The sequence below is a fragment of the Rattus norvegicus genome, chromosome 18, assembly GCF_036323735.1.
Source record: "Rattus norvegicus strain BN/NHsdMcwi chromosome 18, GRCr8, whole genome shotgun sequence".
Lineage (NCBI taxonomy): Eukaryota > Metazoa > Chordata > Mammalia > Rodentia > Muridae > Rattus > Rattus norvegicus.
The window spans coordinates 61129944-61157601 of record NC_086036.1 but is presented as its reverse complement, the minus strand read 5'-3'; the positions used below and the strand labels follow the sequence as shown (position 1 = coordinate 61157601).

The 27658-nt window shown below is 45.2% G+C and overlaps 1 protein-coding gene and 1 long non-coding RNA gene across 6 annotated transcripts in view; one reads left to right on the top strand and one right to left on the bottom strand.

Moving 5' to 3' along the window:
• Alpk2 (alpha-kinase 2) overlaps positions 1 to 27658 on the top strand; it is a 115987-nt gene that overhangs the window by 4102 nt on the left and 84227 nt on the right. Inside the window, exons 2-3 of the mRNA XM_039097413.2 lie at positions 1 to 118; positions 22962 to 24657. Of these exons, the coding sequence (XP_038953341.2) occupies positions 1 to 118; positions 22962 to 24657 (1814 nt within the window). The remainder of the gene's footprint in view (positions 119 to 22961; positions 24658 to 27658) is intronic.
• LOC108348801 (uncharacterized) lies at positions 112 to 27388 on the bottom strand. 5 transcript variants are annotated; one of them, XR_005496524.2, is made up of 5 exons: positions 23560 to 23780; positions 22943 to 23101; positions 9181 to 9297; positions 3492 to 5780; positions 112 to 2843 (listed from the first exon to the last, which is right to left on the bottom strand). It is a non-coding gene; the product is annotated as an uncharacterized LOC108348801 (long non-coding RNA). The 5 variants fall into 5 exon arrangements; XR_005496525.2 differs by lacking the exon at positions 23560 to 23780 and adding an exon at positions 26907 to 27388 and having other exon boundaries at positions 3492 to 9297; XR_005496523.2 differs by having other exon boundaries at positions 3492 to 9297; positions 23560 to 23784.

The following is a 27658-nucleotide window of genomic DNA, read 5'->3' as shown; positions in this document are numbered from 1 at the left end:
GTCAGCCCAAGCCAGAGGTGACTTGGTATAAGAATGGTCAAGCCATAGATTCGGGAAACACCGTTTCCAGTTACGAGTTCTTTGAGAACCAGTATATTCATTTGCTACATCTCCCAGGGTAAGTGGCTTGGCTCCTGTGGACCATTCACTAAAATTCTGTCTCCCATGCTGTGCTGGTTACTAAAGGTCAGACTGGTGTTTGCTTCAGAAGTTCTGGTCTTAGATGTTACGGTCAGGCATCGGCCAGAGCATCCAGTACTGACTGAAATGCTCCCTCTGCATGAATGGATTACCTGCAGATTTAATCAACCATGAGGTTAAAAATATTTAAAAAAAAAAAAACTCGGATAAGGACTAGTCATGGTTATCTTTACTCCCTAGACAATATAGTCCACTAGTAATTTATATATAATGTATGCATATTAGGCATTGAAATTAACATGGGGCGGTTTGTACAAATAGAACGTCATATTATGTAGGAAAGAGAGCATCCCCAGGGTTGGCTATCCTGGAACTGAGGTCTCCATAGGATAATTAAGGGGGACTATATTCATTGAGTTAAGCAACTATTTAGCCCTCTCTAGTTTGCCATTGGAGACTTAAACTTTATCTAGAATTCCAAGTCATTTTCCTACATTGGATGATTTTTTTTTTTGGTCTAATCTTGTTCTCTCTGTAAAGTTAAGAAAACATGATGAGATTTCAGCGCTGGTGTCCAACCTTCCATATTGGATGAAGGAAACACAAGTGACTAGCCAGAACCCATTGCAACTGCGTTAGGGAATTAAGGATAGAAAGCAACTTTCAGACTCCAGTTTTCCGAGGTAAAGGCAGGAGGATCAGGAGTTCAAGGTCAGCCTGAGACACCTGAGATCCTGCTCTCCTCTAAAAAAAGGTAGTGATGGTTCGGGACAGTAGTTTCTAGATCTTTTTGTTTCCCCAGGAGATAATATGTGATTATCTGAAATGCAGAGGCTGGATATGTAGGAAAGATGTGAACTGTTCTGTTTGAAGCTGTCAGGGAGTCTGTACTTGTGGTCCCTGTTTTAGCTACCTTTCTCTTTGGTGTGATAAGATACCATGAGAAGAAACCTAAACAAGGAAGGGTTTATTCTGGATTATTGTTTAAGGGGATACATTTCACTGGTGGGCAAGACAAGTAGGAATCAGAGGTCCACTAGTTACATTGTATCTGACTCAAGAAGCAGAGAGTGGATAGGAAGTGGGGTTGGGTGATGAAACTTCAATCCTCATCTCAGTGACCCATTTTTCCAGCAAGGCTCATTTTTTCTAGGTTCTATAACCTTCCCAAACAGTGTCGCCAAATGGGGACAATGTTTTCAAACATGTGAGCCTGTGCGAGACATTTTACACTCATACGTCGACATCCCCCAATGTTACTGACCCTAAAGCATCTGTAAGGAGGCTGGCAGTAGGGCAGAGCACAGGAATGACTGGTAGGCAGGAATGTGAGCATGGAGGCCTGGATCTGAGGGAAAAAGAAAGCGAGCCTTGAGTTGGAATTCCATGTTATTAACTGTCTTGCTCTGAGATTAACCTCTCATTTTCTTTGTCTGCAAAAACAAGCAAACAAAAAACAAAAACATAAAACAAAAACATAAAACCAGTATGACTAAGAGATCTAAATATTTTGCTGCTTGTACATTTTCATATGACAGACAGAGGTAGTCATCAGCTCACTTTTTTTGCGTGCTTTAATCTTATCTATTTGCTCACATGCCCTGGCACGCAAGTAGAAGCCAGGGAACAGCCTGCAGGAGTCAGTTCTCTCTATCGTGTGGGCCCCAGAGACTGCACTCGGGTGAACAGACATCTTTACCAGCAGAGCCATGTTTCAGGCACCTCCACCAGCTTTCTTGACACCCATGTACCTTTTTGTCCAAAGTAAGGTCAAAGGTCATCTCACCGTGCTAAATTCTTGTGGCTCACAGACTACCAAGGCTGCCATTCATCAAACAACACAGCAGGCCTTGAACCTAATACTAAAGATGGAGGTAAATAGCAAACACTGGGGCCGGAGAGATGGCTCAGTGGTTAAGAGCACCGACTGCTCTTCCAGAGGTCATGAGTTCAATTCCCAGCAACCACATGGTGGCTCACAACCATCTGTAGTGAGATCTGATGCCCTCTTCTGGTGTGTCTGAAGACAGCTACAGTGTACTTATAATAAATGAAAAAATACATCTTTAAAAAAAATAGCAAACACTGTCTACATTCTCACAGAGCACTCACTCCAGCATGGAGGACAGGCAGTAGTAAGCAAACAGAGCCGTTCTGTGTGTCAAATACATCTAGCAGGCCCCCAATTTGTCATTTGTGTCCCTCAAGCAAGGCTTCTTCATTCCAATCTGGCCAAGGCCTATCGATATTGATTGATGTCAGTCGTAGGTGATGCTGTAGAAAGAAGCTCACCAAGATTCTTTTTTTTTATTTTTTATTTTTTTTATTTATTTATTTATTTTTTTTGCTCACCAAGATTCTAAACCTTCATTTCCCGGGGGGAGCTGAGGGGTTCAGCCGTCTTGAAAAAGACTGACACCCAGCAAGCTTTAGGTTAATTGGGGCTGGGGAAGGTCCCAGCTACCAAAGCCATCTTGCCCTTGCTGCCCCTGAGAGCAGACAGCACAGAAAGTCTCAGTCCCTTTTGACCATGCCTAGCCATAATCAAAGGTAAGAACTCTAGGTTTGCCAGGAGTGTCTTAGGACCAAGGTCGGGGAAGCTGCAAGCTCTCATGTAGCACCAAGTGCAGGCTTTCCAGAGAGACAACATTTCTTCACGGTTCAAACAGCCTCCGAGCAACTTCTCAGCTTCGACTACTGACCTAGACATAGTGAAAGCTTTGCTGAAACACTCCACTCCAACCCAGACACAAAGGCTTGAATTAATACATTTCACCTCAAGCCAGACATAAAGGCTTTACAATACACGTCAGTGTGTCTGTCCTTCCACATTTCTGCTTCATTCATTGGAATCTACCTTAGGTTCACAGGCAGTTCTGGGAACCTGAGCTCTTTTTCAGCCTTAAGCACTCTCTCCACTTTTGATCTTAGTGCATAGACCTCCCTATGGATGCTTGTTTATTGAGCCTGTCAGGATCGATGGGTAGTTCAGGAGATTGTGGGTCTCACAGATTCTGGGAACTCTCTTCGTTTCACACAGACACCGCTCAGGAAAATAAATGATAATTTATATGCATGCCTTCCGAAGATCACACGTCAACTGTTTAATGTTAGCCTCAAAGCATTTCACCATTACCAATGCATGGTAATCTGCCAGATTGCCTCATATGCTACCTGAATTTGAACTTGGAATCATTAAAAGCGATTTCTGGGTCTTCAGAGGCACTTGCCTCTCCAGGACTCTCAGAGGTGAGAAGTTCCAATCAGTGGTTCTGCTCTGTGGTGGTTTTAGTTACTTTTTTCATGGCTGTGACGGAATACTGGATGGGAACAAGGGAGGAGGGACTCACCACTTTCAGAGGACACAGCTCATTGTGGAGGAGAAAGCTTGATGGGGTGACTTTGTCTGAGGCTGTGGGAACTTCTCACATCTTGATGGATCAAGAAGTAGAGACTAGGACCAGGAAAAGACATATAACCTTCAAATGCCAGCCCCCAGTGACGGCCCCTTCCTTCATCCCAACACCACAACCTCTAACACAGCCTCGCCATACGTTTAAACACATGGGTCTTTGTGTGGTGATGTTTCAGACTGAAACCATACCAGGATCAACCACTCCGACGCTGGGTTTGCTGGCATTTGGCTTTTCCCTCCTTTCATTACCTGGTGGGACTCCTCTATCCACACCGCCAATTCACCTCAAGGTCTCATTCCGGGAGAGATATATCAGTGCCTATCCAGCTACAGGTCAAGAGTGCTTGCCAGGGAAGAGAGACAGAGAGCCAAAAAAATCATCGGAGAGAGAAACATCAGTCATAACATTAACACCTGCATACAATTTGAAAATGCAGTGGGTTTTTTTTTTCCTTAAAGATATAGGAATTGGGAGGGGTGAATGTTTTCTACCTCATAGAGAAAGCAAACAGCACCAATATGTGGACAAGTTGGAAACCATGTGACATTTTGTGAGTATTATTTAAAGATAAAAATACGTCCAAGCCCAACATCCAGAGAGAGAGAGAGAGAGAGAGAGAGAGAGAGAGAGAGATCCCCTTCTAGTTAGGACTTTCTTTTTTTTCGGAGCTGGGGACCGAACCCAGGGCCTTGCGCTTCCTAGGCAAGCGCTCTACTACTGAGCTAAATCCCCAGCTAGTTAGGACTTTCATTGCAGCGATGAACTACATGACCAAAAGCAACTTGGGCAATATAAGATTCATTTGGCTTACTTTTGCACATCACTGCTCATCCCTGAAGGAAGTCAGGACAGGAACTCAAACAGGGTAAGAACCTCGAGACAGGAGCTGATGCAGAGGCTATGGAGGGGTGCTGCTTACTGGCTTGCTCCCATGACTTACTCGGCCTGCTTTGTTATTAGACCCCAGGATCACTAGTTCAGAGACGGCCCCACCCACGATAGGCTGGGCCCTCTACATCGATTACTAATTAAGAAAATGCACTCCCAGCTTGTATACAGCCTTGCATACAGAAAGGAGGGAAAATACCTTATGGAGGTATTTCCTCAGTTGAAGCTTCCACCTTGCTGATGACCCTGCTTATGTTAAGTTTAACATAAAACTAACCATCACAGATCCTTTTTATTTTTGCCACAAGAAGTGTTTTAGTTGTTTTTTATTTTTAATTTTTTAGACAGGGTCTTACTATGTGGCCCTTGGAACTCACTATGTGGTCCAGGCTCACAAGAGGCATTTTTTGAAGGTCCTTGTCACATCCTGCCATGTTGTGAGAGAGAGAGAGAGAGAGAGAGAGAGAGAGAGAGAGAGAGAGAGAGAGAGAGAGCAGAAATAAGATGAGAATGGAAAGTGGCCCCTCTTGCACACTCATTAACTTTGCTCCAGCATTGGCTGGGCTGAGGCAAGCCTAAAAGCTTACACAGACACAAGCTAATGTGCCCACACAATATGCAGATGAATATTATCCCCCACCCATATCTATATACACTTCGAACCTTGGACTAGAACCTCATTTGAAAATAATGTCTTTGCACTCATAATTGAGCTTATATAGGATTAGAGTAAGCTCCAAACTGATGACCAATGTCCATAGAGAAAGGGAAATCAGGGACATGGCTAGGAAAACAGCCAGAGATGGGTGCTGAGAAAGAGGGTGAAGCAGCTAGAAACTAAGGATTGCCCAAGACGGCCAGCAAGGCAACCGCAAAGGATGACTCTTCCCAGAGCTTCAGGGGAAGTTCGACTTTAATGGCACTTACACCTTGGACTTCCAGATGTACATTTCAATCCTCCAGATGCTTGGAAGAATACATTTCTCTTGCTTGTATTGGTTTGTGGAGATCTGTTACTACAGTCTTAGCAAACAGTCCTCGGATATGCGGGGCATCTGAGCAGTCAACCAAGAAGAACGCTGTCCTCAGTCCATCCAGACACAGGGCAGCTGCATCTTATAACATAACACTGGCTCTCAGAACATACCCAGAGCTTGTCCAGGTCACCTGGGAGTCATCTGCAGGTCAACGTCAAAGGATAGTGTCCTAAACTGGACATTGGCCACCTTTCTGGCACTATAGACAACCAACTTGTAAGGCAAGAACATTTCGGCTCTCAGCTTCGGAGGGTCTGGCCCATGATTGGTGGAGAGGTGGTGCATCATGACGGAGCTCCTGGAACACACGGAGCGAGAACATCCACCTCAGGCCCAAGGGCACAAGGGAGAGAGGAAGCACCTGGAATCCTGTAACTCACCTCAAGGGCATTCTTCATGCTCAATCATGAAGTTTGAGCCAGTGTGAGTTCTGGTTGACCTAAAAGGTCCAAGATACTTTTACCCCCATGTCTGATAGCTGACATTGCTAGGTGACTCCTACACACTGACTCCTGTCCTCGTAGGAGGCAGAAACTGACTTTCAGGACAGGGACCAGAGCTATAGGGCCTCTGGTGTTCACTCAAACACCCAAACCACCACATTACTGTGACCAAAGACAGACATGGGACACCTCAAATTGAAGACGAGAACACAGACTACTCTTCTGAAGAATGAAGTAATGAAGTCATATGTCAGCGAGGAGTACCTACTTGGATTGGGGAATGAACGGCCGAATGTTTTTGAAAAGAATTTGTGTATGTATGTGTGTCATGTGAGGTATGGAAGACAGAGGGTATTGGGTGTCCTGGATCTGGAGTTAAAGTCAGCTCTGAGCTACCCAATGTGGTCCTCTGGAAAAGCAGTATATACTCTAAACCTCCGAGCCATCTTTCTAGCCCTGCCACAGTCAAATGTTATATTCTATTTCATTGTCCATGCATGGACTGTTTAGAGGATCTTTATAAATGTCTATCTCCACGTGTCCCTGTCCCACGTAAAACAAAGCCAACCAAACCCCGCACTCCCTGTGACTACCCTTTTCTGTGGAATAATTTTTATCAATTCTTAATCCGTTCATTTATTCAACAAGGAGAGTGCTTAATGTGTTTTAATCACAGATCAGGTAAAGGAGTGCTGAGTCTTTCAGGATGTCACCTTCTGTTGCAGGAAACAGACATAAAAATAAGTGACTATTTATTAGAAGAAAAGCTGCATTATTTATTATACTACAGACATTGGGTTTTATTATTATATGATTTTATATCATAACTATATTTGAAAGTTTGTTTTAAAGGTGAATCTGAGACTTTGGTAATTTATCAGCTATAGCAATTATTCTCTCTCTGTCTCTCTCTCTCTCTGTCTCTCTCTGTGTGTATGTGTGTGTGCACGCATGTACACACATGTGTATGTGTGTGTGTTTAAGTATGGGTATGTACAGCTGTTTGTACATTTCCACATGTTTGTGCACGTGTACATGCATGTGGAGGCAGACTCGAGGTTAATACTAGCATCATTCTTCAATGATTTCCCCACTTCTTCACCTCAAGCCTTTATACAGTGTTCTCACTGAACCTGAAGCTCATTGATTGGTCCAGATTGTCTGGCAGCAAGGTCCTGGGAAGTCTGCCCTTTCTACCCCACTAGCACTATGGTTATAGGTAACCACTTTTATGTGGGTGCTGAGAATATGAACTCTGGTCCTCGTGTTTGCACAGAAACCCCTTTAACAACTGAGCATCTCTCCAGCCCTAGCAGTTAAATTTCATGAACCTTGGGACATGGGCCACATTCCTTAGGCTACTCTGGTCTGAGACTTCAGCATCAGAACTTGTTGTCTGTCGCTGTGACTTTGTCCAGTTCCCTAGAGGCACATCAGTCCTCTCCTATACACAATCACCCAAGAACATCTCAACCCTCTCAGGTAACCCAAGGCCCTGAGCATCTAACTATGAATGAAATTGGATGGTACCCAAGACTCAGTTAAAGACATCCTTATTTCAAAGGGAATATCTCAAAACACACACCCTGCTTACATTAGAATTGTTATTTTAAGTCAACCCTTTACAGAACACAGGGTTTTATTTCCTAAATTAAGAGAAAAATCTGAGGTCAACTCATCACATTACTATCTCAAGCTACCTTAAAATCCTTTTGTTTTGTTTGTTGGTTGGTTGGTTTTGGGAGAGAGGATCTCACTGTGTAGCCCCTTGCTGTCCTAGAACTCTCTATGTAGACCAGACTGGCCTTGAACATACAGAGATCCTCTTGCCTCTGTCTCTGCCTTCAGAGTGCTGGGATTAAAGGCATGCACTGCCACACCAAGAGAATGCTTTTGAGACAGATTAAAACTGATATCTTAGGGATAAGAAAGAAAGCTAGCTTGGAGCGCCAGCACTTTTCTTCTCGGTTCTTTCTTGTTGGAGGTGAAATACCAACGACGTGCTTTGTCAAGACCTCACCGGGTAGAAATAAAGATGACTGAACTTCATTATGTCTTGGCTAAGTGCTGATGGCTTTCACCCAAGTCTGGAAAGCATTTTGTGAACTCGGCGTTCTGTGTGCTTAAGTAGGTGTAACAAGTCTTAAGGATGACTGGGAGAACTTTCCGGCACCTAAAGGGCCTCTCTTCCCAGCATGGGGCTTCCCAGACATTCTTCCTGAATGAATTCAGAAGGTGTGCCTCATATCCACTACTCATATCCACTTACTCTCACCATGCCGAGAGGCCTACTTGAATGGGTTCTGAGGGTCTGACGAGAACCTCCCATTTAGTCTCTGGGGTGATGGATTCCTTCCGAGAATTCCCTGTCCGTCATCGCTTCCCGGTTGTGACTTCAGAAGGTGAGGATCTCAGAGAATGGTCATAAGCCAGCCCTTAGAACATTTACTCATCTTTCCCCAGAGACAGGCATTTGGTAGCTCTCCTCATGATGGTGCTAACCCTTTGGAACAGGTCGTGTTGAGTCTTGTGGGTAGGTGACAGATTGACTCAAGAACCTCTCTTCTGACCTTGGAACAGTCAGGGAAAGGCTCACTCATCAATTGATACTGTAAATGTGCTGACTCTTACAGGGTCCCTCCATCAACATTTCCTTCCATGGGAAGCACCATGCTGGGAAGAGTATGAGGCACAGTCTTGGTCCTCCATGGTAATCAGAGTCACAGTCTAGAGTCACTGAAGATGGAGACTCAACGATGTAGAAACCACAGCATTCTAGCACTGAAGAGAGTTTGGCCAACACCCTCCAAGACTCTTAGTAAGAGTGGATGGCACGGTTGAGGCAGAGCTGGAACCAAATCGGGCCAATGATTTAGCAGGATCATAGAGACTGGGACAGGACAAGCTATGAGGGTGTATAGGACTGTGAGACTGAGGCAAGATGGAGGCTGGGGGACATGTGTCTTTGTGACGACCAGCTCCAGCCATAGTTTCTCCTTGACATGCATACAGCAAAGAGCATCTCACCAAAGCCTGTACTCCTTCTCTGTTGTACATTAGAGTCTAGAAGTGTCTCCTCACCTTTCCTGGCTTGTGATAAACCCTCACTTTGTGGTAGAGCTATCTCTTGATCCCGTGTCCCCATTCAGTTTGCCTTTAGGCCATATCACCTTCGCTTCCTGCCTGGCCTTCTCCCTTGTTCTGTCCCTGTTGTCTCTGAGTCCTATGATATCAGGTCAATTGTAAACCTCCTACCTTGAGATATCAGGTCAGGCTCAGCTGGACTCCTGCTGAATAGGAAGGCCAGAGCTCTGAGAACTTTTTGGAGCTCATTTTGGAACATGCCACACAGAAACCTGGAGATGAGATAGCCTGTGAGGGGGATATGAATATGAGAAGGTCTGACCGATTCTGCCTGTCTTAATCAGCTTGAGATGGCCAACAAAATGCCATAGATGGAATGGCTTAAACACACAAATGCATTTCTTAATACTCTGGAGGTTTGGAAACCCAAGATTAGTGTGTACTGTAGTCAAGGTCTCAATGTGGCAATGGTCTAGTGAGGGTCTTCTTCCTGGATTGTAGAAATCCACCATCTCACTTCGAGAGACAGAAAGCATAATTCTTCTGTGTCTTCATGTAAGGGCACTAATCCTGTCGCAAGGGCCCCAGCCTCATGAACTTAACTAAACCAATCACTTCTATCTGCAAATGCTACAATATTGAAGTCTAAAGCTTCAGATTACGAATTTGACATGGTAGACACCATTCAGTAGGCATCATTCTGCCAAATACAAGAGTTGTCTTGGTGATATTCAGGGACAGGCTGAAACAGGCCAGAAAGTATGGACAGGGACCCCTTGCTTCAGAATTAGAGATTTGAAGCATTCTCTGATGCCCTATTGGAAACCTAGGAAGCCACTCTGTATCAGATGCTGGTGTTCAAATCTTTGCTGCACTTCTTACTAGAAAAGGCCGTTTATAAACATTATCTGCTTCAGTTTCCACATCTGCAAGGTGGAAATAATAGTAGTGATTACCTTGCAGAGTTGAGTAAAGAGAAAGCAAGGTAACGCACATGGGAAAGGCTTTTTGAACAGCGATCGCCATTAGTGAATGCTGAGTAAATGGTATTTCTTTATCTGAGGTCCCCTGAGTGCTGTAAGACACACACATAGTCACTCTTGGTTGTGAGAATGTGGAACCTGGCTTCCTGGCCTGAGCATTTCAGAAAAGATGGGACAAAATATGCTTCTGAATGCTTGACAGGAATCTTGGGGTGTTCTGTATAGCTGGTAAAGAGTGACTCCTTCTGTGGGTGCTAGGAAACCAGGCTCAGGCCAGGAATGTAGGGGTCTACTTGGTAGGACTCATTCTCGGAAGGAGTGTGGGTGTTGGAGCAACAAGACAGTCCAAGTCTTCAGAGCATTAACTGTGTTCTGAGCTGTTTCGGAGCTGAGGGATGTAAAAGAGGTCTCGTAGAAAATCCCAACCATATGGCCTTGACCCTTGGCCATGCCCTTTCTCCTCCCTTTAATGTTCTCTCTCAATACAGCTTCAGCTTCATTAAAAGATTTACGCAATCACATATCCCACCCCTAACCAACCATTTAAAACAGCACTGCCTGCCACCAGCATGATCTACCCCTCATGACTTACTTTTCTTCTCTCGTAGCACACAACACCATATGTGTGTGTTGCCTAGATATACTCATGGTTTTCTCTGTGTACACATGGCACCTATATGTGTGCATGCGTTGACATCTAACATATCAGGTATATTTAAATACACACACACACACACACACACACACACACACACACAAGCACATGCATGAGTCCAATGGAACCATGACCATGCATGAGTCCAATGGAACCATGACCATGCATGAGTCCAATGGAACCATGACCATGCATGAGTCCAATGGAACCATGACCATGCATGAGTCCAATGGAACCATGACCATGCATGAGTCCAATGGAACCATGACCATGCATGAGTCCAATGGAACCATGACCATGATCAAGGCTTTCCTCACTTCAGTTTGGGTGAAGTTTCCTCACTTCAGTTTGGGTACCACTGTGTATCATTCTCTACACCTGCTCATGGACATTTGAGTTATTCCCAGGAGTGACGCCTACTTGTCTGCGACTCTGTTTATTGTGACTCTGCCTACTGGGGTGGGATTCACATGGAATGGAAATACCATGGGAAATCAGACTGGTCCTGCCCGTTCCAGCACCAACTGCTGCGGGGTCTTTTAGCTGGCAATTAATAAAGTTTCGTGGACTGGTTACAGTTGCATCCAGTGTTTTACTCTGATCTTTAGAGGCTTGCCCAAAGGGAGGGCAAGAGCTATTCCATACGTAGCTACCCAAGACTGGGAAGATGATTTGAGTTATGGTGTGCCTCCTGGTGATTGGCTATCGGTACTTTGGAGAGATGTCATTTAAAGGCATTATGAAGGATGAGCCATTTTAAAAGGCCCTCTGCTATAGCCACAGAGCACCACTGGGTTGGTCACTTTTGTCATCATCTGAGCAGCAGGATAAGAAGCCCCTGGGCATTCTGTGGCTGTCCTGTCCTTGTCATCCTGCATACCCTGGCTGCCCCAACAGGTGGATGTTCTTCCTCCAATTAGGGTTGCCGGTTATCCCCACCTAGCCTCCTGCCAGCCGCCACACCCGCCCCACTGTTTGTCTCTCTGCCTAACAGTTGCTGCTTTGCCCTCATTTGCCTAGCGGATACCAGAGATGACAGCGAGGTTGACACCCGAGATGCTTGGTTAGGAAACCATAACTGGTCACAAGTAGGCACCAAGGCCCCAGCAGAGCAGCAGGCAAGGACAAGCAATTAAGTTAGAATTGATTTCCTCCCTGCTCAGGTCTGAGCCGGTTTTCTACAATCTTACCTTGTTCATCATCATGGAGGTCATCATTATTATTAGTGGTGCTGGGGTTGGAATTTAGGGCCCCTTGTGTGAATTGAGCCAGTTCATGAGATGAGAGAGTTCTAGGTTCTGCTGGTTTTGCGCCTCCTTCTCTCTTGGATCCAGTAATTAGCTTCGATATTTATTTGTTTGCTTTTTAAAGCAACACTGATCCTGGGCAGCCATGGAGTTCTTTGTACACGGTGGTGGCTTGCAGGCGCTGACTGGGAATCCAGCCCAACTTAGCAGCAAGCCAAGTGACAGCTGGCGGTTTTCTGAAAATTTAACAAGGGGCCTTTCACCTTTCTTGAGCTCATGGTGTCAACAGAGCTGGGAGCGACTCTTGACTTTGCTGATTGATTTCAGACCATGAGCATCAAGCATCCCTCGGGACTAGTTACCATGACGGAAACCCCTCACCAACTCTGGACCTATCCAATCAATGCCTCAACTTTAATAGGACCTCGGGGGACTTATGAGAATGGGTAAACTTGAGAATTGGCCAACTCTTGGCTACTCACAGTCCTGGGAGGCCAAACCACACTGATGCTCATTCCCTTCCACTCACCAATATGTTTTTGTTGGTCAAATACAACTGGTCAGGCCCACTTGCGCCTCTCTCTCTCTCTCTCTCTCTCTCTCTCTCTCTCTCTCTCTCTCCCCCCTCTCTGTCTGAGTGTGTGTGTGTGTGTGTGTGTGTGTGTGTGTGAGAGAGAGAGAGAGAGAGAGAGAGAGAGAGAGAGAGAGAGAGAGAGAGAGAGAGATCGTGTAAAAGCCAGGATGGATTATTCCTAAAGAATGATGAACTGTAGGTTGACCTCTGAGCTCCACACGCATGTGCACACATGTTCACATAGGTGCACACTTGCAGCTGCTGACTCCATGAGCATGCTCTTCCTTTAAGCATGGTCACTCCCAGGCCTACAGAGTCAGTTAATATCTACAGTTGTTAAGAAGCTTATCCGGTGTCACCCAGCACATGGCTACCTGGGACCAAGACCCCAGGCATACATGCTCCTGTCCCTTAGCCACGGGTGCACTCTGCGAAGAGAAAAAGCAAGCCCACCTTACAATTTACTCTTACATAGTTCCTGATGTCTCCTCTGTGTCTCCCATGTTATGCTTCATGTAGCTGCCCTTCTTCTGGGACTGCCACTCCAGTGCATTGTTTTACAAACCTTCACACATGATCTGAACCATTTTACTGCTCTGGTACATCAGCCCAGAATACCTTCCCTCCTTTCCCACACAACCTAAGTTTAATCCTTCCCCACCGGGTTCGAGTTCCCCATGCTGGCCCCACTCCCTGAAGATCCAGGCCACCTTGACCTCTCCCCTGCTAACCACCAGAAGTCTCAGCATGCCTTCTGGAATTTGATGACACTTGAGGTTGTAAATCATGGCCTGTCACCTTATTTCATTCCTGAAGTGGTAACTCAGCTACCCTAGGGGAGCAACTAAATCTTACGCTGATTTTTTTTTTTAATTTCCATTATCAAGTCCCGTGGCATGGACTGGGAATGCAGTGTTGGTTATATGGGAGAGTAGCATGTTCCTGTTCAGTCAGGGCCACAGGTCTTATTACAGAGCAAGAACCTTCCCTTCCCACCTCTAATCACTGCAGTAGAATTATCTTACAGAATTGTCTTCTGTTCTGACCTGAATGGATCTTTAATCTGCTTTTCACTGAGTTCTAAACCCCTCAGTGTGGGATGGAAAACATTTCCCCAACTTGGCTTTGTCTTTTCTGGGCAGGTGACCATATCTCTTGATTCATCTGGGTCAGCTTTAGGTTTTTCCAGCATGGTTAACAATCTCTGTTGTTTTGGGGTGGGGGTGGGGGTGTTAAGAAGATCACCTTTCAAACTTTAATGTGGCCTGAGAGCTATCTCAAATGAGAGACTGAGTTTTTGATCCTCAGAACCCATGTTTAAAAAAAAAAAGTTGGACAAAGTGGCATTCGTTTCCAATGCCAGTGCTGGGGAGGTGGAGGCAGAGGACTCTAGAGCTCGATACCCAGTTAGCCTACCCTAATCAGTAAACTCCAGTGGGCCAGTAAGAGACCGTGTCTCAAAAAACAAGGCGGACATCTCCTGAGTACTGACACCTAAGGTTGATTTCTGGCTTCCACACATATGTGCATGCACCCCTCATGTGCGCGCGCGCGCACACACACACACACACACACACACACACACACACACTGATTAAAATAAAGTGTCTCAATTAAATAATAAATAGTGGAATTTCCCTATATGCCTACTGTCTTAGCTAGGGTTTTACTGCTGTGAACAGACACCATGACCAAGACAACTCTTATAAGGACAACATTTAACTGGGGCTGGCTTACAGGTTCAGAGGCTCAGTCCATTATCATCAAGGCAGGAGCATGGCAGTGTCCAGGCAGGCATGGTGCAGGAGGAGCTAAGAGTTCTACAGCTTTATCTGAAGGCTGCTAGCAGGACACTGGCTCTCAGGCGGTTAGGACAAGGTCTTAAAGTCCACACCTACAGTGACACACCTACTCCAACAAGGCCACACCTCTAAATAGTGCCACTCCCTTGGCTAAGCATATTCAAACCATGACACCTACCTAGCCCTGTCCCCCAGAACATAGTCAAATATTTCCTGTGAATACTTGGATGTTTCCTCTGTTTAAGTTTTTCCTTTTGTCTGGAGCAATAACTCTACTTTCCCAGGCCTGGGCAAATGTCCCCATCTTTCCCTACAAAATCAGACTATGCCTGATTTCTTGGGCCTGTTTCAGCTGCTAAGTTACACAGGAACCCCCCCCCCCCGACTTCTCCTTCTCCCTTTCCTCCCCTCCCCCTTCTTGTACCTGGCATCCAGAATCCATGTATTTGGCATGACTTTTTAGTGGTCCTTAGTAGGCCCGGCCCTGTCCTATATTGTAGCTATTTGTATAGATATTTCATGTTTCCTTCGTAGATGGGAAGGTAGGTCCTATAGAAATTGCCTAGGAGTTAAACATCTCCCCGCCCCCCTCACTTAGTAGTCACACACTGTGGTGGCTTGAATGAGAATGTTCCCCCATAAGCTCAGATGTTTGAATACTTGTTCCCCACTTGGTGGCACTGTTCGGGTAGACTTAGGAGGCGTGGCTTTGCTAGAGGAAGTATGTCACTGTGGGCAGGCTTTAATGTTTAAAAGCCACACACCATTCCCGGTTTGCCTTTTGCTTCCTGTATTCAGTTCAAGATGTGAGCTCCCATCTTCTAGCTCCAACCATCATGTCTCCATTCAGCCATCGTGGACTTTTATCCCTCTAGAACAGTAAGCCCAAATAAACATTTCCTTCTGTCAGTTGCTTTGGTCATGGTGTTTTATCACAGCAACAGAAGTAACTAACACAGTCAGCATGTATATAGACATTCCCTATCAGGTTTTATCTAGGAGCAGGAACAGGAGCAGGAGGAGCAGGAGCAGAGGGAGGAACAAGAGGAGGAGGAGGAGGAACAGGAGAAACAGGAGGAGGAGGAGGAGGAAGAAGAGGAGGAGGAGCAACAGCAGCAGCAGGAGGAGTAGGAGCAGGAGGAGGAGGAGGAGGAAGAAGAGGAGGAAGAGGAGGAAATAATCTCCCAATTTTGTCTTCTTCCTTTAGCTATTTTGAATAACCTAAGGAAGATCACTGACAGCCACAAGGAGCCAGGTATTAAAATACAGACTCGTAGCCTAAGAAAACAGGATGACCTTAACCTGGTCCTGTGACAGGACAAGGACACAGATGTCACCATGCAGTTATTTATTGAGCTATCTTCTCTCTTCTCTGCTGGTGGCATGCCCAGGCCAGGCTCAGGCGATCCACAGCCTGACTGCAGGGTGAAGACCTGCAGATGTTTCCTTCCCAGCTTTCTCTCTCTTCCACTGCAAAGCAAGGCTCACAGTGGCATAGCGTAGTCATGGCCCAGGGTGGCGGCTCACACTCTGGACCTAGAGAGAGTCGAAGTTTTACCTCTAGCCAGGAAACACAGTTTGATTTGCAGACAATTCCTGTTGCTGGGAGGATGGCATCTGGCAAATGGCCTCAGCACAGAGGCTAAGGAAGAACAGCAGCTATGGCTGGAATAATTCAGTTTTCAACCAGCATGAGAGCTTCTGCCCTGACACTGTGTTTCAGACTGTGTGCCCCAGACTGGCCTCAAACTTACTGTGAATTTGAGATGATCTTGATCTTCTTCCCTCTGCCCGCAAAGAGTTAGAATTATAAGTGTGTACAGCCCAATGTGATAGCTAATTTTGAGTCAACTTAACACAAGCTAATATCACTGGAGAGGAGGGAACCTCAATTAAGAAAATGCCTCCAGACTAAGCCACTACCCAAAGACTATACATGGACTGACGCTGGGCTCCAACCTCATAGGTAGCAATGAATAGCCCAGTAAGAGCACCAGTGGAAGGGGAAGCCCTTGGTCCTGCCAAGACTGAACCCCCAGTGAAGGTGATTGTTGGGGAGAGGATGGGGAATGGAATACCGCCAATGTTTGCTTGGAAACTGGGAAAGGTAATAACAATTGAAATGTAAATAAGAAATAACCAATTTAATAAAGATAGAGAAAAGGAAAAGAAAAAAGAAAAAAGAAAAGAAAATGCCTCCATAAGATTTGGCTATAGGCGAGTCTGTAGGGCATTTTCTTAATCAGTGATTGATGGGGGAGGGTCCAGACCATTGTGGGTGGGGCCATCCCTAGGCTAGTGGTCCTGGGTGGTTTAAGGAAGCAGAGTGAACAAGCAAGCCAGCAAGCAGCACCCCTCCATGACCTCTGCATCAGCTCCTGCCCCAGGTTCCTGCCCTGCCTGAGTCCTGTCCTGACTTCCTTCAGTGATGAACGGTGATGTGGAAGCATAAGTCAAATAAACCCTTTTCTCTTTAACTTGTTTCTGGTCATGGTGTACATCACAGCATGCTCAGCCTATTGAAGCAGGCAGCCTTCTCCTGCCCCCAATTCTATCAGACCCGACCATGATAACCATGGAATCAGGATCTCTGGGCATAGAGTCTAGGCATAAGTTTGCTTTCCCCTTATAAGTCAGGAAAACCAAAGATATGAAGTTCTCTGTCTAAGAAGGTGCATAAATGGTGAGGCCAAGCAAAACCACCATCCTACCAGGTGAGTCTTCCAGGGCTCAACAGCCAGGTATGCTGAGAGGACAGTGTGGTATTGCTTTCCTTAGAGAACAGCATAAGTCACTGACTGCCCAGTGTGTCCCCTGAAACTCTTGTGTTTACTCAATCCCCTTTGGGAATGGTTAAGGTAAAAAACGTTTATTATAATACATAAATTTTAAGCTGGGAACAGTGATGCATGTCTTTAATCCCAGCACTAGAGAGGCAGAGGCAGGTGAATCTCTGTGAGTTTGAGGCCAGCCTGGCTTATAGAGTGAGTTTCAGGATACACACATACACACACACACACACACACACACACACACACACACACACACACACTATACATATGTACACACATACATATAAATACACACGCATATGAATTTATGTTATATATGTTATGACTATATGACTATATGTTAAATTGTATATTAAACAATATATACATTTAAACATGTGTATACACATTATTTGTCCTCTTCAGTGTGTTGACCTGTACACTGATAAATTGGTTGATGCCTCTGAGACCAATGAAGGCAGCAGCCCCAAGCTGTGTTCGCGGTTGTAGAATTCTTTACTGCCATATTGCTGTGTCTAAAGCCAGCAGAGTATTATTTAATGCTGACTTTTGTGAGCACATAGAACCCAACCAGTTCTATTAGATCTTAATAACTCGTAAGAGCCCCCTTAATAACTATGCTAGCAGACAGAATTCATACTCACAAACCCACTGCCAGACTCCCTGGATAGTGACTGAAAGCATAGGTATTACGGTCTGACTTGCAAGCCAAACTGGCCACCTGTTTTGATAGAGCTTGATTTTTACTCAAAAAAAAAAAAAAAAAAAAAAAAAAAAAGGTCAGGGACTGGGGTGTGTCCATGATAAAACGTGTGTGTGCAAGTGTGAAAACCTGACTCAAGTTCCTCAGCATCTACACAAAGGTGAACAGAGCGGCCATCCCCAGCAGGCCCCAGAAAAATGGGTTGTGGGTACCGGCATCTCTGGAAGCTGGCAGGCCAGCTAGCCGATGCCACAACGATCAACAGGAGACCCCGTTTCAAACAGTAGGGAAGACAAGGCTATCCCTTGACCTCTACGCGCCAGTACAACACACACAAGCGCATGCCCATTTAAAGAAATAGATATTTCGAGAATGTCTAGAAATAGATAAATGATGTTTAGCAGATATTTCCTTAGGGGGGAAAATGGGCAAAGTAAACCTACTTCTTCAAGGAAAGCTAAAAGTGTCAGTGACTGGTTATAAAGTCCAACCCTTTCCACTCAATATTCAGCACCTCTCTGAACTAGCGCCTTCCAGTTTCCTCAGATATTCTTGCCCCCTAAGCGCTCTCTCTTCTGGCATTCTTCTCGTGTGTGCCTGTGTGAGGACAGATTCTCTTCACCTACTAAAAGAGTGTATTGCATCACACTGCCTGCAGACCCAGATCCAAATCCCCAGCTGTCTCCCATTAAGCCTCATGTTAAAGAACCTGGGAAAGTATGAAACCGTGTCCTTCATAAAATTTCACTTTGTGGGGCTGGGGATTTGGCTCAGTGGTAGAGCGCTTTCCTAGCAAGCACAAGGCCCTGGGTTCGGTCCCCAGCTCTGAAAAAAAGAAAAAGAAAAAAATTTTTCACTTTGTTTTGGAAAATATGCTTAGTGTTTAAAATAAACATCCTATATATGCTAAGGTACGATGGATTAATTTTAAATTAAATAAATAAACAAATATTTTAATTTCGTCTTTTCATTTTGATGTAATGTTGACAGACCCAGGCCACATTTACAAAGGTGCTCTGGTATCCTCAGTTGATTTGAACGATATAAAGGAGTCTCGATACCAAAATGGTCTCACCATCTCTACTGTGGTATGACTCTGGGGGTACAGACTCAGAAGCCCCATCTAGTTACAGAAATTTGGACTGCTTTTCTTTAATAAGGAAATGATTAATTTAAAAAGAGCCTAGAGAATTCAAGTTAAGACTGCATCACGCCAAGTGATCATGGCCCACACCTTTAATTCCAGCACTTGGGAGAGCTCTGTGAATTTGAGGCCAGCCTGGTCTACAGAGTGAGTTCCAGGACATCCAGGGCCACACAGAGAAACCCTGTTTCAAAAAACCAAAAAGAAAACAACAGCAACAACAACTTTCTAACAGGACTGCCTCCCTCAGCTAAAAGGAAGGGCCCACGGGATGGAATTCAATCCATGAATTGTTCAGAGAATTCCTTCTTGGTGCATTTATGTAGGAACCACTATGAGGCCCACAGGTCGTCTCTGCCAGCATCTTTAGAAGTTTCTACATCCCTTACATGATTTTAGCTGGAAAACTGACACCTTTTCTTTGAACTTCCTTTTTCCCATTCCAGAATGCATGGTACAGCATTGCATGGAATGCCTCTCTGGGGTGGCCAGGAATGGACAGGATCTCTCACATCTCCTCAGCTCATTTCAGTTCTTAACATAATGCCAGGTGGCAACACATAGTTCCTATGAGATTGCTAAATGACGATTAGGGTGAAGGATTTGCATTGAAATGCTTCATTGACACAATGTTTCTCCTCAGTCTTCTCTAAGCATACACAGATGTAGGCATCAGAGTCTGAAGGTTCCACTAGTTTATCCCGAGTTGTATGGTTTCTTCCCTTCATCGTTTTGGAGGAATTACTTAACTCGTTTGCACCCCAGTTTTGCATGTGGAGTGTCACTAAACTGTTTTAACATAGAAGCATCCAACAGACACCAGTATTTTGCCCAGCGTTCTGCTCCTTTTTCTGTGGAGTGCTTACATCAACCACATAGCAAAACGCAAAGCATTCATTAGCCATTGGGAAGATGGTTCTGTTAATCCAATTCCTTTCCTTCTTCACTCAATGTATGGAGGGAGGAGTGGAAATTTTTTATCGATTAAAACATGTGCAGTAAAAGAATTTCCAGCTAAATTATGACAACCTGATATGTTTAATTTAGTTTTTAACTTATTTTTAATTCAGTTACTTTCTCCATTTAAAAATTTTATGGGGCTGGGGATTTAGCTCAGTGGTAGAGCGCTTACCTAGGAAGCACAAGGCCCTGGGTTCGGTCCCCAGCTCCGAAAAAAAGAACTAAAAAAATTTTTTTATATTTATTTTCTGTCCTCTATACATACTTAATATATTTTTAGGCAAAACCTTGCTAGGAAGCCCACAGTGGTTTTCAATCTGCAATCTTCCTGCCTCAGCCTCCCGAATGCTAGGATTACACATGTGTGACGTCATACCTGGTTCTCACTGGGTCTCGAGACTCATCTTTGTTCTCCTGTGGCTCTGTGTGCCTCCTGGCCTGGATTTCTTTTCACTTCCCCTCCACACTGGTCATGGAACCTTCAGGGTTTCTCTGGCACCAGCAGATCAGAGTATTTGAATGACCTGGGATTTCTGTCATCCCCAAAGTTCTCTGATGCTTCCTGTAAACTGCTAACCGAGGGCAGGTCCCCAGGAATGAATTGCAAAGGTTCGTGAAGGAGACGATGGGTGTAAAACTGCTGCGAAGGCCACTTTTTATCAGGTGAAAGTTTGGTTTTAGCTGGAGAGATGTGAGCCTAACTGATGAGGACAAGGAAGGGCAGCAGTGGGTGGGACTTGGTAGCCCACATCAGAATGATGCCTGTCTTTGAGAAGATATTTTAATTCCTCCATCTAGAAATGGTGATTTATGAAATTCAATTTTTTTTTATTAACTTGAGTATTTCTTATATACATTTCGAGTGTTATTCCCTTTCCCGGTTTCCGGGCAAACATCCCCTCCCCCTCCCCTTCTATATGGGTGTTCCCCTTCCCATTCTCCCCCCATTCTCCCCCCATTACCGTCCTCCCCCCAACAATCATGTTCACTGGGGGTTCAGTCTTAGCAGGACCCAGGGCTTCCCCTTCCACTGGTGCTCTTACTAGGATATTCACTGCTACCTATGAGGTCAGAGTCCAGGGTCAGTCCATGTATAGTCTTTAGGTAGTGGCTTAGTCCCTGGAAGCTCTGGTTGCTTGGCATTGTTGTACATATGGGGTCTCAAGCCCCTTCAAGCCCTTCCAGTTCTTTCTCTGAAATTCAATTTTTTTTTTTTTTTTGGTTCTTTTTTTTCGGAGCTGGGGACCGAACCCAGGGCCTTGCGCTTCCTAGGTAAGCGCTCTACCACTGAGCTAAATCCCCAGCCCCTAAATTCAATGTTTTTAAAAGTAATTTCACTTATTTGTCTTATGTGTATTGATGCTTTGTTTCCATGTGTGATTGGGTACCTTGTATGTGCCTGGTGTCTGCAGAGACAAAAAAAAAAAAAAAAAAAAAAAAAAGGGCCTCAGATCCCCTGGGACTGGAATTTCAGATGGTTGTGAGCCACTAGGTGGGTGCTGGGGATTGAACTTGGGTCCTTTGGGAGAGCAGACTGACTGTATGATTAGCCATTGAGCTGTCTCTTAGGCCCTAGATTTAAGAATTTTTAAATAGAGTTCTCAGGATCCTTCCCCCTCACTCTTTGTTTTATTTTGTTTGAAATGGGTTCTTACTTTACAGCCCAGTGTGCCCTTCAACTTTCTGTCACTCGATGTCTTAACCTTCCCACTGCTAGAGTCACGAGTGTGAGCCACCATGCATGGCAAGTTGTCAGGATGTCCTATACACTGGGGAGCTAAAGGTGACTTGGCCTTGACATTTGGTGTTCTTGAAGAAGACTCTGGCAAAGAGTTTCTGCTTCATCCAGACCTGAATAAGTGTGTGAGACAGGCTGCTGCCTTAAGCTCTCCTTCCCAAGCTGTTACCCAGGGCAGAGTGTAGGTCATGGCTAAGATCAAGCCATCTAGAAGCTGGCCACCCAAACAAGGCATCCTTGAAGTTCTTTCTGACTAGGTAAGCAAGACTTCCCTCCAAGCCCCCATGATGAACGAACATATGTTGGGTGAGAAGGCAAAGAGCTTCCCTCAGAGAGGGTGAAGAAGGATCCAAACTACAGTATCTGAACTATATATATAAAATGGTCTAACTTGGCCCTCTGGAGTTAGATAATTTTACATATATTACATAGGAAACAGTTGGTGAAAAATCTAAGCATTTCTTAAGTTCAAGCTAGACCCCCCCCCCAGCTCTCACTTTCTGAATCTATGACTTCTAAGCCGGATGTTACCCTGTGCAAAACCAGCTACATTACAATACAGCCAAATAGACTCAGCAGGAACTTACTTTATACAACCGTACCAAGCTATTATTGGGACTTCGTGGCCTTCGGAAGGATCCAGGCAGGGGATGAGTCAGTGAGACATTGTCAGATGCAGGCTCCGTTCGTCCGTGTGGCTCCAGTCAATTCAGAAAAGAGCCACAGGAGGGCTGTCCCTCTTGGAACGGGGAGTGCAAGCCCAGTTTGATCCAGAGTTCTTTCCTGCTGGGCCAAAGCAGGACACCTGACCTGATCCGTTAGTCAAGGTGACATATGGACAGAGGTTTCCAGCCACTGGAGCTCATGGCTGCGAATTAGATTTTTTTAGTCATTTCAAGGGAGAAATGACCTTTCTACATATAACCCTATTGTGATGTTGTTATATGTATGGATGTTCTTGCTAAGAAATAGCTCTTCTTGGAGGGAGGAACAGAAGGGGAAATGACATAATTATATTAGTCTAAAAAAAAGTAAGACATTATTATTTTTCAAAGTTGTGTGCCTTCTTGGTATGGTCTTTAAAAAGAGCCTCTGTTTCCGGTGCTGTTTTAGAATGCTGCAGTAGAATGACTTTATTTCTAGTGTACCCTGTCTTTGAAATTCGCACGCACAATGCTCTTTGAAATTCACAAGCACTGAACCTAACTTAAACAGCTAGATTTTTTTAAAAAAGTGGGATATAAAAAGAATTCCTTCTTAGTATTCTTTGAGCTGGACTTTTTCTCCAACAAGAAGAAGTGACAGATGTCGGTGTGTAAGCCCCCACTTACCTACCTGTGTATCTTCCTCCTAGCTGTGCCCAGAGCGACGCTGCGGTTTATCAGGTCTCAGCGAGAAGCTGCGTGGGGATGATCTGCTGTTCAGCCTCCCTGGAGGTCCAGTGTCTGCAGGACCCACAGGTCTCTCCTGATCCAGGAGGTGGCGGGGACGTGGCTGGGGAGCGTGAAACAGAGATACGTGAAGAAGACAGCACACGCCGCACAGACGAGAAGTGGAACCCTTGTAAAACAGAAGAAAGTATGGCCGCAGGGGCTTACATGCCAACTCATTCCTCCCCAGACAAATTCGACCCCTCGTGCTCACCCCAGATGGTGGTCAGTCATGACTCTGCTGTTTCCGATTCTGAGAATCCCCAATACGTTAAAGAGGCAAGACAAAGGACAGAGCCTTTCAATTCAGATAACATGCAAGCAAGTTCCTTTAATTCAAATATTGAGAAGCAAGATGTATCCCAGCTCAGGACGGCCCATGCCACTGTGTCAGGGTTAACTGGTGATGGCCTAGGACATGAAGAACCTAATGAGAGTGTCACCCCTAGTCACCAAACCCCCAAAGCACAGAAATATATCAGCTTCAGTCTTCCACTGCCCGAGGCAACCCTGTATCCTTACCCCAGCGACAGCAACTCCATCAACATGCAGCCGGGACCCCAGGTTCCCAGCGAAGACTCTGACAGTGACTACGAACTTTGCCCAGAGATAACCCTAACGTACACGGAAGAGTTTTCGGATGATGACCTGGAGTATCTGGAATGTTCCGATGTTATGACGGATTACTCTAATGCGGTTTGGCAAAGGAACCTGCAGGGGACTGACCGAGTTTTTTTATTAGAAAGCGATGACGAAGAGATGGAATTCAATGAGTGTGGTCCCGGTGGGTGTGAGCATTTCTTCAGTGAAATGGGTTGTGGGCCTCAGGTGTCGGGTGGCATGTGGTCTATGAATGTCGCCACTGGCTTCTGTAGCTATCGCTCACAACCCCAGGAAGTGGGGGACAGGAGCAGCGGAACCTCCAGGCATAGCCCATTACCCCTGCATTCAGAAATGACTCTTACCCTGGGACCTCACCAGGACGGAATAGCTACGATGACAGAACCGGGGAGGGCTCCACTCCCCACTGCTTCCGAGGCTGTTGAAAATGATTGTTCAGGAATTCGGGGAGAAACCAGAGACAAGCCTGAAGCAGGAGAGGAATTCTCCAGTGACAATCTACAGACCATGGATAAGGCAGAGACAGAGGCATCGGCGAAGCCCTTGTCTGGGGGCTCAGATAAGTCAGAGGCGAAGCAGGGTTTGAAAAGCCTGGCTGGGGAACGCACGGAAGAAAAATACCCAGGCAGCAGGAAGACAGCCCTGAGACCCACCAGGGCGAGGTGGCCCGGAATGAAGGCAAATGTCAAGAAGCAGCTGCTGAAAGACGGTCCCCCAAAAGGCACTCTTGATCCCCTTCCCAAGGAACCAACAAAGCAGCCCTTAACCAGGAGCTATGGACAAGAACCTGCACACACAGAGACGGGAGCTCCTGGCTGGAATTCCCACTTCCGAGAAGTGTGTATTCCTCTTCCTGCAGAGCAAGACTCCAAAACCCCTCGACCACCAGCAGACCCACTTTCAAAGGAAGGGGATAGCAGCTTCGAGGGAGGAGGAGCACTGCTTAGTACGTTATCTGAAGCAAGCCAGATTCCAGACCAGACCGCCGGCCGTCTTCAGGTAAGATCCACTTTTGTAAAACTCCAAAAGGTGGTGTGTGTGTGTGTGTGTGTGTGTGTGTGTGTGTGTGTGTGTGTGTGTGTGTGTGTGTGTGTGTGGTGTTCTTCACTTCACACTCGTAATTCTTTATACTATAATGTAAATCAAAATATATATTCCAGTGCTGTCGGGGCACTTGCGAGAGACAGCTGCTGTTTCTTCGGGAGGAAGGAAATCTGGCTTTGAAAAAAGGCCCAGATAAACCCTAAGCCATCCTAATTATAGCATAAGAGTCGTGGGGGTGAGAAGCTCTAATGGGGTTTTGGACAGCTGGAAAAAGAAACCTGATATTTTGCCTGCTGCATGCGTTTTACTAGGTAGGCTGTGCCCGCCACTCTCAAACCTTCCTAAGTAAAAGGAAAGGTACAGACTTTAAGGGGAGGGGGAACCCATTCTTTTTGGTAATTTTTTTTCAGGCATTTTCTTTCTTGAAAACAGTTGACTTCGGCTTTATTCTGGTGAGACTGAAAAAACGTACAGGATCCATTTGCCACACTGGAGAAAGTAGGCAGTCGATCTTGCCGTCCGAAAGGAAGTTTTTGATTAGATGTTTGCTTTATTTTGCTTTCCTTAGACCACAGCATATAAGAGGGCCAGGAAAGTGCCAAAAGGAAAATGTATTATCCCCTAATAATAATTTGGGTCTGATTTTAGTGTTGATTTGAAAGAGACAGAATTTAGAGGAATGGAGAATTGTAGGAATGCATGGAGAATAAATACTAGGTTTCGTTTACCACTTGCATTTTTAATTATATAGTTTATAACAAGTTCCAGATGAGTTTTGAACTGATTGTGTACTGTGGTCCTGATTTGATTTTAGAAACAAATATCTTTAGCAATATCTGTATGTATGCTTATATGCACAGACCTATCTATCTGGAGATCCATCCATCTAACCATCCACCCACCCACCCTTCCTTCCATCCATCATCCATCCAGTCACCCACCCTTCCACCCATCCATCATCCATCCATCATCCATCCATCCACTCATCCATCTATCCATCCATCTCCTCTCTTACTATTGTAATTCTTTTTATATACCTCTTGTCATTCCTTCCCCCTAAATTTGTAGAGAAGCTCACATTGTGTACTACCTGGGAATCTGAAACAGGAACCCGGTACTATTTAAACAAGGGTTTAGTCTTGAAGTGTCAGTGATAACCTTTCATGTCATTAAATGCAGCATGTCTCTTTCTGGTCATAAGCGCCCTCTTTCCCAGTTGAGCAGCTCTCTACAGTGGTTTGCGCAGTTAGAACATGTTTCCTTATAGATTACCTTTTCTATTCGATGCGGGCACGACATGCTGGCTCACGTAGAGGAAGCAGAGGAAGGGAAGGGGGTCGCTGACAAAGTGGGCTTTAGACTCATTTCTGTGAGAGGTAGGTGCTAGTCCTATTTAATGCAGAGAAGAAGGAAGGGACCCCTGCTTTCCTCAGGTTTGTGCCTTGACCTGAACTGCAAATGAGCAATTCAGCAAGTCCGCTGCTTTACTGAAACCGTGGCTAAATAAAATGCACAGTCTTTGGGGCCAAGCCCACCATGGACCGTCTGTCAGACGTCTTTGTGAATCCGTTTCCATCCGACCTTGACTGCTGGTTTGTGGTGTGATTAGGTGATTAATGATTATCGTGACTTTCTTGTTTAGAACTCTGACTGGAGAACTGCATGTTCTGCAGGGTGTGGGCCTGTGCCACACCTTGCACTGGTCAGTAACAAAGCTGACTTTTCACACGAGGGACAGCTAGAAACCCATGTGAAACAAATGGAAACTGGCCATTAGCAAGCAGTTCAGTGTAGCCTGAAGCAAAAGTGGGATGTTCCTATCAGTGTTATTTCTTCTCTTTAGATTAAAGCCAGAAGATTATCCCCTCTGGGATTGGCATATGTAAAAATGCAGATTCTTTTAGCCATGTGAAAAGTCCCTATTTAAGTACAAATTATAAAACATGGCCAACAGATAGCAAATGGCTAATTATTATAGCAAATTTGATCCAGAAATATGGGGGTCACTGGGAATTATAGGAAACCTTAGATAATATGGTGCAGGGAAAAATTACTTTTTTCCATAACTAAGTCTGGAGAAATTTTAAATATTCTCTGACTCTTGAGGCTTACACACCTATGGAATTTTAAGTGATTTAAAAACCGTGTCTTAGGATTCGTATTAGTAAGCTCTCCCACCCTCGAGTCTAGACTGATCCACTTACCTTGAGCTGTTTCTTTGTAGGAAGTGAATGGCAGCTTATGAGTTAGTATTTTGTCTTCATTGTACATCAGGTTTAGTGTTCTAAGGAAAATTCCTTGCCTCTAATTGCCTGTGTTATTCTGTAAGGGCCTCTTGCAGAATAACTCTCGTCTGACACATGAGTGCCTAGCTGTCTTTACTTTCTGTCTTCCCTCGTTTCTTTCCCAGTGCAAAGCCATCTTCTTAGGTGTTGTCTTGAAATAGTTACTGACCAAAGCTAGGGCTGGAAAGCCCCCAGTTTCTCTACATTTATGGAAGATTCCATTTATGGAAGATTCTTCTTCCAGTTTGGGAGTGGAAAATAGAGAAGGGTACCCCAGGCTAACTTGAATCCTCATCCAGGGTCACACTGCCAGCTCTTCACCTTGGTTCGGAGCTCCTGCTCCTGAGCCACAGCCCGAAAATCCACCCATCTTAGGTTTCTTCCCCCAGCCACACTGGAGTAAGTTACCCACGCTTTGAGTTCAGAAGGGCTGTGTCTGCCTCATTTCGCCCCAGAGAGATTTGCATTTCTTTTTGAGGTCCTGAGACTACCAGTGTACAGTATGGGTGTCTAGTCTCAGGTCCTGGGAGTGAAGAATCTTGCTGACGAGGAATTAGCACTAATCCTAGAAAGTGAGCTAGCTACCTGGGGGAGCTGCATTTGTTCAGTGTGCGTTGTACCAGGAGTCATGGCGGCCACGTAATAAGCACTCAACCATCGAGTGAGCAAGT